General features: G+C 54.7%; 1 protein-coding gene across 1 annotated transcript in view; it reads right to left on the bottom strand.

The window, feature by feature from the left end:
- The window catches only part of SCAP (SREBF chaperone), a 41,666-nt gene that overhangs the window by 5,639 nt on the left and 23,918 nt on the right, over positions 1–12,109 (bottom strand). The window contains exons 4-14 of the mRNA XM_064367028.1: positions 9,780–9,937; positions 8,744–8,964; positions 8,456–8,561; positions 7,635–7,807; positions 7,122–7,248; positions 5,603–5,715; positions 3,802–3,896; positions 2,296–2,394; positions 1,921–2,139; positions 709–1,085; positions 39–227 (exon numbers count right to left, since the gene is read on the bottom strand). Of these exons, the coding sequence (XP_064223098.1) occupies positions 39–227; positions 709–1,085; positions 1,921–2,139; positions 2,296–2,394; positions 3,802–3,896; positions 5,603–5,715; positions 7,122–7,248; positions 7,635–7,807; positions 8,456–8,561; positions 8,744–8,964; positions 9,780–9,937 (1,877 nt within the window). The remainder of the gene's footprint in view (positions 1–38; positions 228–708; positions 1,086–1,920; positions 2,140–2,295; positions 2,395–3,801; positions 3,897–5,602; positions 5,716–7,121; positions 7,249–7,634; positions 7,808–8,455; positions 8,562–8,743; positions 8,965–9,779; positions 9,938–12,109) is intronic.

Genomic DNA, 12,109 nt, shown 5'->3' on the forward strand with positions numbered 1-12,109 from the left:
TGCACTCCACACCACCCCATCCCACCCAGTGGCCTTACTTGTACAGCGTGACGTCTCCGTGGGCCTGCACCCCAACTGGGCCCTTGGGTCCCGCCTCCCAGTGCCCAGCCGGCACAGGCCCCGGCGGGGGCCAGGCGCTACGGCCGTCCTGAGGGTGCCGGCCCTCCAGGGCCTCCCTCGGGTTCAGGCGGAGCGTGACTGGGATGACAGGCAGCAGGCTGATGTACCTGGGTCCGGACAGTGGGCAGCCTCAGCGAGAGGCCTCCAAGAGCTTCCTCCTGCTGCGACCGCCAGCCAGTCTCCTCCCTCCTCCCCAGGCAGGGCTCAGCTCCAACAGCCAGACTCTCCCAGCATGGGGGTTGGGGACAGAGAGGTCCCTCCCCAGCCCAGCTTAGCAGCCAACCTTGCTGTCCCAGATACCAGCACCCAAGCAGCCCTTGTGGCCATGTGGGCTATCTCCCTCCCCACTCCTGGCACAGGTGGGTGGGTCTCATTCTGCCAAGGGCTGGCAGCAACCGATGACTCCTCAGAGCAACCTGAGACCCTCTCAGGTTATGGCTGCCTAGAACACCAGTTCCCACCTCACAACCTTATGAATTGTTTAATTATTAGCAGAATTCAAACCTGTGGGTCTCCTGCATCAGGGAACGGGGATGGTGGGCTGACACCATTGAGTGAGGAGGTGGCACCTGGCACAGCCCAGCTCACCTCTTGGCCAGCGTGATGTTGTAATAGCTGAAGAGTGTCGGCCAGTGGCGGAAGGACAATTTCCTCCAAAGTTCCTCATCCTCAGGCCCCCAGGTTACCTCTGGGACTGGGCTGTCATGGACAACCTCTGCTGGACCTCCACGCTCAGGTGACTTGCCTGGCAACGTCTGGTTCTCAGGTAGCTTAGGGGCATCAGGTGGGAAGATGGAGAAGGCAGGGTCCGGGTGACTGGCAGGCAGCATGCCACTAGGCACAGGCAGGGGAGCCAGGGCTCCCTCACCCAGTGGGCTCTGTTCCGTCACCTGGGCAGCGAGGTAGGTGCGCAGCCCTGCTGGGTCTGTATACACCAGGATGCCAATCCAGACAACGGTGCCAGCCTGCAGGGGAGTGGAGGTAGTCAGTGGGGCCCCTGGAGGAACGTGCCCTAATCCCCAGCAGCTTCAGCCCTCATGCTGGAAGCACAGGGACCTGAGGCCTGGGGATGGAGAGAGGACACAGGCCCATTCCGTTCCTTCCTTCTGCCTCTCCAAGTCCTCCTGCTAACACCTGCCAACATTTGCCACTGGAGAGGCCTGCTTCCCTTTCCACATTTAGGGGCTGAATTTCTTGGCCTGGAAATACACTGAAGCACCCTGAGGTTTGACACAGAATGCCCCCGCCCCTAATCTCCACCTCAGCTGGTGCCAGAAAACTGCTACCATTCCTATGGTCAGCAAGGCCACAGGGCCAGATGCCTGATCTGCTCCAGAGTCCCCAGTCCCAGGGGCCCTCAGCCTTCCTCTCGTCTCAGTTCAGCTCCCTGGGAGAGGCACTGCTGCCCCACAGCCAGCCCAGCCCGGCTGGTGACGGATTTTGCCCAGCACTTTCCAGCGTCTGCACACGACACAGTAGCTGATGAACCCGACCCAGGGAAATGTGGTGGCCACAGGTGGGTCCATCTCAAAGCACTCGACTAGCAGGCTCCTGTCCTGGGCCACTCTGGGGAGAGGACAGCTCCTTTACCTGCGAGCCCTGGAGCTGCTTCTCCCACAGACAGGCTTGTCTCCTCAGAAGCCACCAGGGTCTGGGCAGGGAGGACACAACAGGCAGCTCCCCAGAGCCAGGCTTCCAGGGGCCACCAGGGCCTGAGGAGCACCCCTTGCCACTCTAAGGCAAGTGCAGCACCACGAGGGGCCTGGAGCACTAAGAGGGCAACGCAGGGGTGGCAGGTACCATGATGAGGCGCTGTGCCAGGCGGGTGCGGGCCAGGAAGTAGACGACACGCAGCCTCTTGGGGAGCCGCAGGTTTCGGAAGGAAGACGGCTGCAACGTGACGGTGTGGGGTGTGGACGGCCGCACAGCCGGCTGCCGCTCATAGCGTGTCGGCTGCCCACCTGGCTTGGCTGAGGACAGGCAGGCCTCAGGGGGCAGCCGCTTGTTCAGGTCTGCTAGCTGTTGGGGACACAGTGGTCAGGGCCTGAGTCCACTGTCCAGAGGCTGCCCTCAGGACTACTGCCCTGCCCAAGGTCTACACGCCTGTCACCCAGGGCTCCCTGAGGACAGCCAGGGCTGAGTTGGCGGGCAGGGCAGGGCTCAGCCCCCTCCTACCTCCATCCGGCGAATGTCAATGGACAGGACAGTGGTGAAAAACAGCATCTGAAGGAAGAAGTCAGACACCAGGCCCACCACGGCAAAGAGACAGAACTCCTGGAATCAGAGCACACGGTGGGGGGAGGGGGAGGGGGAGGGTGCTGTGACCTCACCTCTCCAGTCCTACAGGAGCAGTGCCCAGACTGCAGCCACCTCAGAACCAGCAGGGCAGCAGCAGATAGGGCACAGCAGAGAGGAAGAAGAGACAACTGGTTGGTCCTCAGCTCACACACCACCAGCAGATCATGCCATCTCCACCGGGGGCAGCAGAAACCCTCACACTTTTTTTCGGAAAGGGCTAAAAGTGGAGAGTACCCTCCCTGAATCTTCCGGTCCCCCTAGAGAGGACTGAAGGCCTGATCCAACCTGGAAATCTCTAAGCCCCACCAGCCTGCTCCCCCAAAAGTCCTGCCCCACTAAGTCCCCACCCTGCTCATGCAACAGCAACCCAGCCAGAGCCCAGGCCTGATTCAGGGGCTCTCAGAAAGGTTCCCAGCCAGCAACTGCCCCAAAGCAATGAGAAGAAAGAGAGAGAGATTAATTCTCCTCTAAAACTGAAAAAGGGTGAGCTCTCTGCTCCCCAAGCTCTGTCAGCAGACAGAATTTTCTGAGATGTCAGTGTTGAGACCTCTAGCACATTACCACAGTGCTACTCGGATCTGGGGTAAGACCATGGGGTGCAGAGAGTGGCACAGTGGTGTCTCAGCTCTAACGTCCCAAGACTGTACCTTGTCCTGCAGACACTACTGTTCTTCCAGGAGAAAAAGCCCACAGCCCATCTGTTCTCTGCTCATCCCCATCCCTCAACTGGCCTGCCAGCCCTGGGGGAAGGACAGGGAGAAAAGATGGCATCCTCCCCTTCTCGCAGCTCCTCTTGGAATGGCTGGCATCAGCCTGGGGTTCCAGCTCAGTGTAGGGCCACCTCCACCTCTGCTTACAGCCCACAGCTGAGCAAGGGCACTTTGCCAAGAGCAGGGTCACTCTGGGCAATGGGAATTGGCCCTCTCACAGGTCAGGCCAGGCAAGGTCATGCGTCTGGAGACTGCAGCACCCGTCAGGGCCAAGGAAGGACACCAGAGGAAGGATCTAGGGACCCTATGGTGCTTCTCCCTCAGAAATGGGAAACAGATGTGACTGGAATGGCACAGCCTGTCCCCAGCTTCTGCCATGCCCTTGCAGCCTCCTCCTGCCACTTGGCTGAAGGGGAAGCAGGCAGGGAGGGGTAGGAAGAAAGGGTCAAGGGCAAAGCCTGCCTGGCTAGGCGCTCAATCTTGGAACCCAGCCAGGCTTTGCCGAGCAATTCTGAGCCAGGCATGCCACGGGCCATCTGTGTGCTGTAGTGATCGGTTTGCCAGGCAAGGATGCCTGTGCTGGAAGAGGGGAGCACGCTGCCCATGGCTGCACAGCTGGGGAGCACAGCAGTTGCTTCCATGCTCATCCAGGTGGCAGGCCTTGGGGCCTTACCTGGATGGCCGGCACTAGGGTGAAGTAGCCAATGAGGATGATGCCCAGCTCCGTGGCCATGTTCTTCATGATGGACCAGCTCTCGCTGCTTAGGCCTGCAGGAGGCAGCAACAGGGCACAGGGCAGCACATGGCTGCTCTCCGCAACATGACTCACACGGCCTCATGGGCCTTGGAGTGGCAGAGGCATGGGGAGGGCCGCCAGCTGTCTGAAGCGGCCATTCCACCAAAGTACCCCAACCCTCAGGACCCTGCCAATGCCCGGACTCTAAGGTGCTGTCACCACCACACAGCTGCTACAGGGAACAGGGGGCTTCGCAGCTTGGAGTGTGCAGGGGAGAGCTATAACCATCAGAAGACGGAAGCAGCAGAGTGTGGAGACGAGTAAATGCACAAGGAAAGCCAAGTGCGCCCCACTCCAACCACATCCAACCTCTGCATGTGGTTCTTGTCTGGTCTGCACGGGCCAGTACGACAGTGTGCCCACCAGCCACAAGGCAGAAACACTCGAGAGGTGGAAGAGCTGGTTGCGTTCTTCCTCAAGCCTCTTCCTGTGGTAAGCCCCGATCCCATGCTATCACACTGTTGCATGTCTAAGGCTCGGAGCTCCTACTGGGTAAGGACCATTTTGCCCCATCTCTTCCTAACTCCATATCCAGCACAGAGCCTGGCTTATCACAGAGGCTTACAGAGGTTTGCTGGATGAATGGACGGCCTGCCTACAGCCTCATTCCTCACAGACACAGGTGACAAGGAGGAAGAGGCTCAAGTGACCAGACCTCCAAGGCTAGGCTCTCCCTCTTCTCATTTTCCCTAGAATCCCAGATCCTCAGCTTCTACCAGCAGGGCCAGAGGGGGCTTTTCTGGAAGCTGTGAAGGCAGCAGATCCAGGGGCTTGGGCCTAGTGTGCTGGAGTGAAACAGTAAGAGAAAATACTAGATGCTAAACTCCCCAGACAGAAAGCCACCACCAAACACAAGCCCCACCCACAGAGCTGAAGTGCAATGGCATGATCACAGCTCACTGCAGCTTTGACCTCCCAGGCTCAAGCAATCCTCCCACCTTAGCCTCTTGAGTAGCTGGGACCACAGGTGCATGTCACTATGCCCTGCTAATTTTTGTATTTTTTGTAGAGATGGGGTTTCACCATGTTGCCCAGGCTAGTCTCAAACTCCTGGGCTCAAGTGATCCTCCTGCCTCAAGTGATCCACCTGCCTCAGCCTCCCAAAGTACTGGGATTACAGGTGTGAGCCACTGTGCCCGACCTGGTTTGCTTTTTTTGTTTGTTTGGTTTTTTTTGAGACAGAGTCTCGCTCTGTTGCCAGGCTGGAGTGCAATGGCACAATCTCAGCTCACTGCAACCTCTGCCTCCCAGGTTCAAGCAATTCTCCTGCCTTAAGACTCCCGGGTAGCTGGGACTACAGGCATGCGCCACCATGCCCAGCTAATTTTTGTATTTTTTAGTAGAGACGAGGTGTGATCATGTTGGCCAGGATGGCCTTGATCTCCTGACCTTGTGATCCACTTGCCTCGGCCTCCCAAAGTGCTGGGATTACAGGCATGAGTGGTTTGCTTTCTTATTGATATAGGAACCAGGACGAAGTACAGTCCAGTGGCCCCATGGCTCCTCAGGACACACACTCAAGAGCTGCCAGGGCCCAGTGGCCCGCTGTGTATTATGCTGGAGGCGAGAGCAAGGGACATTTCAGAGGCTCCCTGTTTGCTCACGGAGCCTTAACAGCAAGAGGAACAGGCCCCTCTCCACCCCTCCTGCAGCCCCCTGCCCACCCCCACTGCATTACCTTGGGCGATCCGCAGCTTCACCTCCAGATCTACCGGGGTTGAGACCACGGACTTGGTGAGCACCAACACATTCTCTAACCCAATAACCACCACAAGGTAGGGGAAAATCTCGCTGGGGACAGAGAAGGAAAAGTGAGGGACAGTGTTGTGGTGGTTCTCAACAGGCTTGTGCCCTCAGGAAGGCTGTGGGGTTTCCAGCCTCTCACAGAGGCTGCGGAGTGACTCCCACAAGCACTGGGCAGAAACCCTCCCCTGTCCACCTCACCCAACAAGGCCTGCATCTACACAGCGCTCAGCTTTCAGGCAGGCTCCAGAGCCCTGCCGAGGGCCAGCAGCTGTCCTGTCTCTAGCCATCCGGCACAGGAGGGCTGGGCGGCACCACCGCTAGACCACACTTCTCCTGGCCCTTCCCAGAAGATCGCTGGCTTAAGACAATAACTGCTGCCAAGACCCACCCAGGAACTCTGGGCTGATCCATCACAGCTAAATGAAAGGAAATGAAGCCACCCTGAAGGCCCACTCACCTTTGCTGAGAAGCCGTGTGTGGAGAAGAGCAACCGTTCCCACAGAAAGCTCTACCAGCTGTCTGAGCCCACCCTCCCACACTCCCCGCAGCAGACCCTGAGAAAGGCCATGTGTGAGGAACACCCGCCGAGTTACATCCTGCAGAACCTCTGCTTTGGAGCCGAAGGAAGGGAGGGCCCTGTGGAGGGTATGGCAGACAGTATCGGGGAAGGGCAGTATTTAACACCCTCAGGCTCAGGAAAGGAAGCAAGTGTCTAAGAACACGGAAGTTACCAGAAACAAAACACAACGTTGCTTTTCCTATGACCAGCCTGATGGGCCAAGGTCAGGGACAGGCCAATTCATAATCCATTAGTAACCACTAACAGACAGGCAGGTGGCCCCAGCCAGAGCCAAGATCAAAGCCTCAGGACAAACCCAGGGAAGGGCTTCCAGATTTAGACTCAGAGAGGAGTGGCAAGGGGAAAGTGGGAAAGGCGACAAATTACAGTGTACTCATATCTTCCAAAGAGCTTCCTCTAAAATGACCTGTTTCATTAGGCACTGAAATGTTCTAATCATGAAAAAAAAGAAATGTTCTCTTATCTGTCTCACACCTTCAGTGACTTAAGCCATCAAGCTGCGGTGTGTATATAAAATGTATAAACACAGACACACACATCTAATTACACACATGCAATACATACTCATGTATACACATCAACACACACATACTAACACACCCCAAATATACACACTCACCCAGCCCATAAATATCCATGTTTGTACACACGGACACTAACTATAGCTAGCTATGTATGCTATATACACACAGGTATGAATACAAGCCAGACAAAGAGGAAGAAAATGTACCTCTTAAATGTCAAAAACAACAATGTGAAGACATGAGTTCACAGCAAACATCCAGTCCGGGGAAGGCCAAGTACCCAGAAGTGCAAGGTCTCTGGCCGGAGGGCCCACCCTGTCGCCCAGTGGAGCCTGCTGGGGACCTACCCGCCATTGAGGGTGGGCGTCAGGCCGAAGAGTGTGCAGAGTCCCACAGACATGAGCAGCGAGCTGAGCACCGTGACCACAGCGGCCAGGGCCAGCCCCCACTTGGACTTGACCATGTCGATCTTGCCTGGAGGGCAGAGAGGGCACATCAGGGCGGCCCCTCCCCTAGCCCCCAGCACACATGGGCTCCCTAGAGTAGGGTACCTTGACAGTCGAGGAAGGGAAAGCTCCTGGTTTCACCGAAACAAAGGGACAGGCACAAGCACTTCCCACTGTCATGAACACAGTACACCTTTTAGGAACCCTAACCCAGGAAGGGGCTGAATGTGGAAAGAACCCTGGCCCCACCCAAGCCCCTAAGACCCTGCTGGGGGATGAAGCCCTAGCTCTGGCAACCACCAGGTGTGTTCCTATATCTCTACCCGAAGCCACCTCCAGAGGCAAGGAACCAGGTGACATGGAAATGCCCGTTTAGCTTGGAGAAAGCCCCTGGCCTCCCTGCCATGAACCTACGCGTGGAAAAGTAGATGTAGGCAAACAAGATGATATAGGTGGTCACGAGGGGGATGAGCTCGGCGACACCAATCTCCTCCTTGAAGTGCACGTGGACCAGGCTCTCCGCCCGAAGGCTGCAGTTGGGGCTGGGGTGCAGAAGCATCAGGCGGGCACGCAGGCTGCCCAGGAACCTGGTCAAGAGCAGGGTTGGGGGTACATGGAAGTGTACCTCTTGGTTCCGGGGACAAAGACAATCCTGGACAGAGGGTTCATCAGGACCTCCCTCCTGCCCCTGTGTTGGAAGGGAACTTCCCTATGATGCCTGAGAGTCTCTATAATCTCCAGGGGTGCTAGGAAAATCACAAAGGGGACAAAGTTTTCTCAGGAGCTCCTCCTACTCCTTTCTCAATCTCCCTTTCCGGACCTACTACACCGCTCTTGATTGCCAGGAGAGCCTATCGGAAGCACCTCGAGTGCCTTTGCCAGCTGGGGAGCCACCTGCAGCGCCCCACTGGAAAGGACTCAGGCCATAGGGGGCTCAGCAGTAACCAGCTGGGGATGCCTGCCCTAGGCTCAAGAGAGACCACAGGAGGGACCAGGACACGGAGACTGCCAGCCCCGCCTTTGTCCCCTACGCTTAATCAGCTGCCAGGTCACCCCCATTAAAATGTGGTAGACAGCATCATTTAGTCTAAGGGATATAAACATTTCAACAGGAGGCCTGGAAACTCTCCCAGTTCCAGGGGGGCATTCAGAACACTCTAACCAGAAGACGAACTACTCAAAACCCCACGTCACTCAGCAGACCAGTCAGGAGCCCAGGGCGCTCTCAATCTTACTTGGCATGGTAGCGCTGGAAGACCAGGGTGATGGTATAGGAGACCATCCTCTTCCTGGTGTAGAGGCTCACCCCACTGTACTTCCCAGGAACACCAAACAACAAGTCTGCAGGCAGAAACCAGCACGTACTGACAAAGAAATCACAGCTACTGCAAAGCCAACAAGGACCCCTTTTCTACCCCCACCCCAGGAAACGGGGTAAACTCTGATCCGCCTAAGTGCCCATCAAAAAGACAGTGACCAATGGGCACCCTTCCATGTCTGAAGGGAACTTGTGCCAGGGCTACCTTTGAGCGTGGCTGAAGTCTGCAGGGTTTTAGGCTCGTGCTGGTGGATAGTCCCGATGATGTCAGGATCAGCATGGAAGCGTTCCCAGTCATTCTGCCAGAAGTTCCCAGGGGACAGCAGCAGGCATCCATGCTCAGGGAGAAGGTTCCTGAGCTTCCTGAGGCCTGGCAGCAGGTCGGTCACTTGCAGACACAACTCCTCTAAGCTCCTGGTCCCAGAGCTATGCAGGAGACAGGACAAGGCACCTGCTGTGTCTGCCACCAGAGGGCAGATCTGTTGTACTTAGGGGACATCTTGTGTCTGTTCTTCCTGATATCACCAAAGAGCCTGACGATTAGGGCAGCAGGGCAAAGTACTTCCAGGTGGCCAATAACCTAACCATGTCTGACTTTCAAAGTGCATCTGGAGCCCCAAAGCCCATCCCTTCTGAGGACAGGCAAGTGTACTATGGGAGCATGCACAACCCCGCCCACTAAAACACCTTGGCCAATTCAGTGGATGACCAGGGACTGGGGTAAATTAGGAGCTTCATTTAGTTCATCAAAGTATTTGTCAATGCCACTAGCTAACTAAAACCTGGCAGTGATGCAGCTTGCCAATTACACACATTGTATGCCAAGCCAGCATAATCCAGAGACCCACTGATAGGCAGGGGAGCACGATCTGGGCTGGGGCTTCAGAAGGTACCCCCAGGTAGAGCTTGCTTCTCACCGGCAGAGACACCGCCATTACACACCATAACCCAAAGGCAGGAAGCCATGTGGGTCATAAGTCAGCTCAGTGGACACTGAGTGCATCTGAGATGTAAGGATGAGACTCAGGGCTGTGTGTGTGCCACTGGCATAGGTCCAAGGGCTATGCAGCCGCCATGGACCCACAAGGATGCTGACAAATTCAAGGCTGGCTCACCCTCCATCCTTCTTGCTTGTTCTATTTCTGCAAAACTGACTGGCTCACTGGAGTTATGGTGAGGTCCGTACTCTCCCTTTAGTACAGAATGGGATTCAGGGAGGCCAGGGACTCTGAGAGGGGTACCTGTCTCTCAGCACGTGGTTCCGGATCTCCTCCACCAGCTGGAATGCCCGGGACAGAGGTGAACGAAATACATCTACTGCCAGGAGGTTCTTGTGCCAGGGAAACACTGAGGACTTCACAAATATCTGCTGGACATAAGCCACCGGGGCACCCACATACTGCAGAAGAAATGAGGGAGGGGTGGAAAGGGCAGTTCAGCACAGGAGGAAGAAACATGATCCAACTCAAGGGACTGAATGGGCATCTGAAACCGTGCCCCAAAGAGTTAAAGAAACCAATGACTAATAGAAGTTCTCGAGTTTGCAGGATGGCAGATAAGAAACAATTGGCTGAAACCCAGATACTCCCTTCACTTATGAGACAAAAGAACTGGCTGAAATAAGCTGGAACCAAGATGGCCGACAAGTTGTGCAGAATGAGCCTGCCGACGTCACAGCCTGAATTTCCACTGCATATTTCATATTAACTGCCCCGGAAGTTGCACGTGGAACCCATGAGGTGGCATGAAGAGATAACTGCATGCTTAAGGACTTTCCAGACATCCCCTCGTCCTTCCACCAATCATCTGCTAATCCCAGTATCCACCCTCTAAACCTTTTCTAATAAAATTACTGCCTCTCCTGTGTTCAAATCCTAAAAAAAAAAAAAAGGAAAAGAAAATTGCTGCCTTAAAGCCAGCACAGGGAGACAGATTTGAGCTGGACGCCGGTCGCCTAGGGAGTTAACCTTCAATATAAAGCTTTTCTTTTCCTTGAATCCCGGTGTCATAGTATTGGCTTCTAGCACATTGGACAGTGAGCTCCTTTTGCTCAATAACACATCTACTATGGGCAAAGCACTGTGGGACCAGGTGTAGGCAAACTATGGCTTGTAGGCCAAATCAGGGCCCACAACTGTTTTTCTTTTTGAGACAGGGTCTCCACTCTTGTCACCCAATCAGCTCACTGCAACCTCAATCTCCCAGGCTCAAGCAATCCTCCCACCTCACACCCCCACCCCCCAAGGAGCTGAGACTAGAGGTGTGTACCACCACCATGCCTAATTGTCAAAACTTCTTTGTAGGGACAGGGTATCACTATGTTTCCAGGCTGGTCTTGAACTCCTGGGCTCAAGCAATCCTCCCATCTCAGCCTCCCAAAGTGCCACACTTGCACACCTGGCTAACTTCTTTTTTTTTTTTTTAATACTTTAAGTTCTGGGATACATATGCAGAATGTACAGGTTTGTTACATAGGTCTACACGTGCCATGGTGGTTTGCTGCACCCATCAACCCGTCATCTATATTAGGTATTTCACCTAATGCTACCCCTCCCTTCTAACTTCTATATTTTCTGTAGAGATGGAGTCTCACCATGTTGCCCAGGCTGGTTAGCGCCTGTTTTTCCACATCCAGTTTTTACTGAAGCACAGACATACCCCTACATTACTTTGTCTATGGATGCTTTCACTCTACAATAGCAGAGTTAAATGGTTGCAACAGAGACCGCAAAGCCTAAATGTTTACTATCTAGCCCTTTATGGAACATGTCTGCTGACCATACCATAAGACTCCATACTCCCCAAAGCATAGAACCTGTCTCACTTATCCAGGATTGTCACTTGCAGCAGAGTAGTGGGTTTTGAAGATCGGAGGACCCAATTTTAAATCACAGCTTTCCAAATGTATGGCCTTGAAAATACTTTTGACAACTCTGGATTTCAACTTTCTCCTTGTGAAAGAGGAATAGTGACATTCAACCTGCAGCATGAAGATGTATGCACACACCACATACGCACACAAACCGTGTCTGAGAGATTAGCAGAAATAGTAGCAAGGAACAGTAAGGATATCACTTCATCTGACCCCCAGGACAGCCTGATGAGAAACAAGGAGAGGCTCAGGCATTCAGAGCTTCACACTCCAGGCAGGGTGGGGCAAGGACTCAAACCAGGGTCTCTTCACTAAATATCATACACTTTTCTCACTAGAATCTGCCTACCCTTCAAGAGCTTATCAGGCATGTCAATGACAAGAGTGTTCACACACGCAACCTTCAGTGATAGGCATGTCGTGGAGTATCCCAAAACACATGCTGGGTCAGCCACCGCAGGGTCACAGCCCAGGAGAAGGTGAGTGGAGCCATAAGGTTAGAAAAGGACAGGTGGGAGCGGGGCAGGAGGGAATGTGAGTTGCAAGGGATGCTGAGAGCACAGAAGGCCTGAACATCTGCACCAAGGAAACCTGTCAGGGGATAACAGAAATTACGAGGAAGATGACAGGCAGGCTCAGACCAAAGCCTGACTGAGCTGTCAGGATTTTAGTCAGTTGACAAAGCAAAGCCCAGTGTCT

This window comes from Aotus nancymaae, unplaced genomic scaffold (genome assembly GCF_030222135.1).
Source record: "Aotus nancymaae isolate 86718 unplaced genomic scaffold, 86718_ANA_hifiasm-v0.15.2.pri h1tg000067l, whole genome shotgun sequence".
Lineage (NCBI taxonomy): Eukaryota > Metazoa > Chordata > Mammalia > Primates > Aotidae > Aotus > Aotus nancymaae.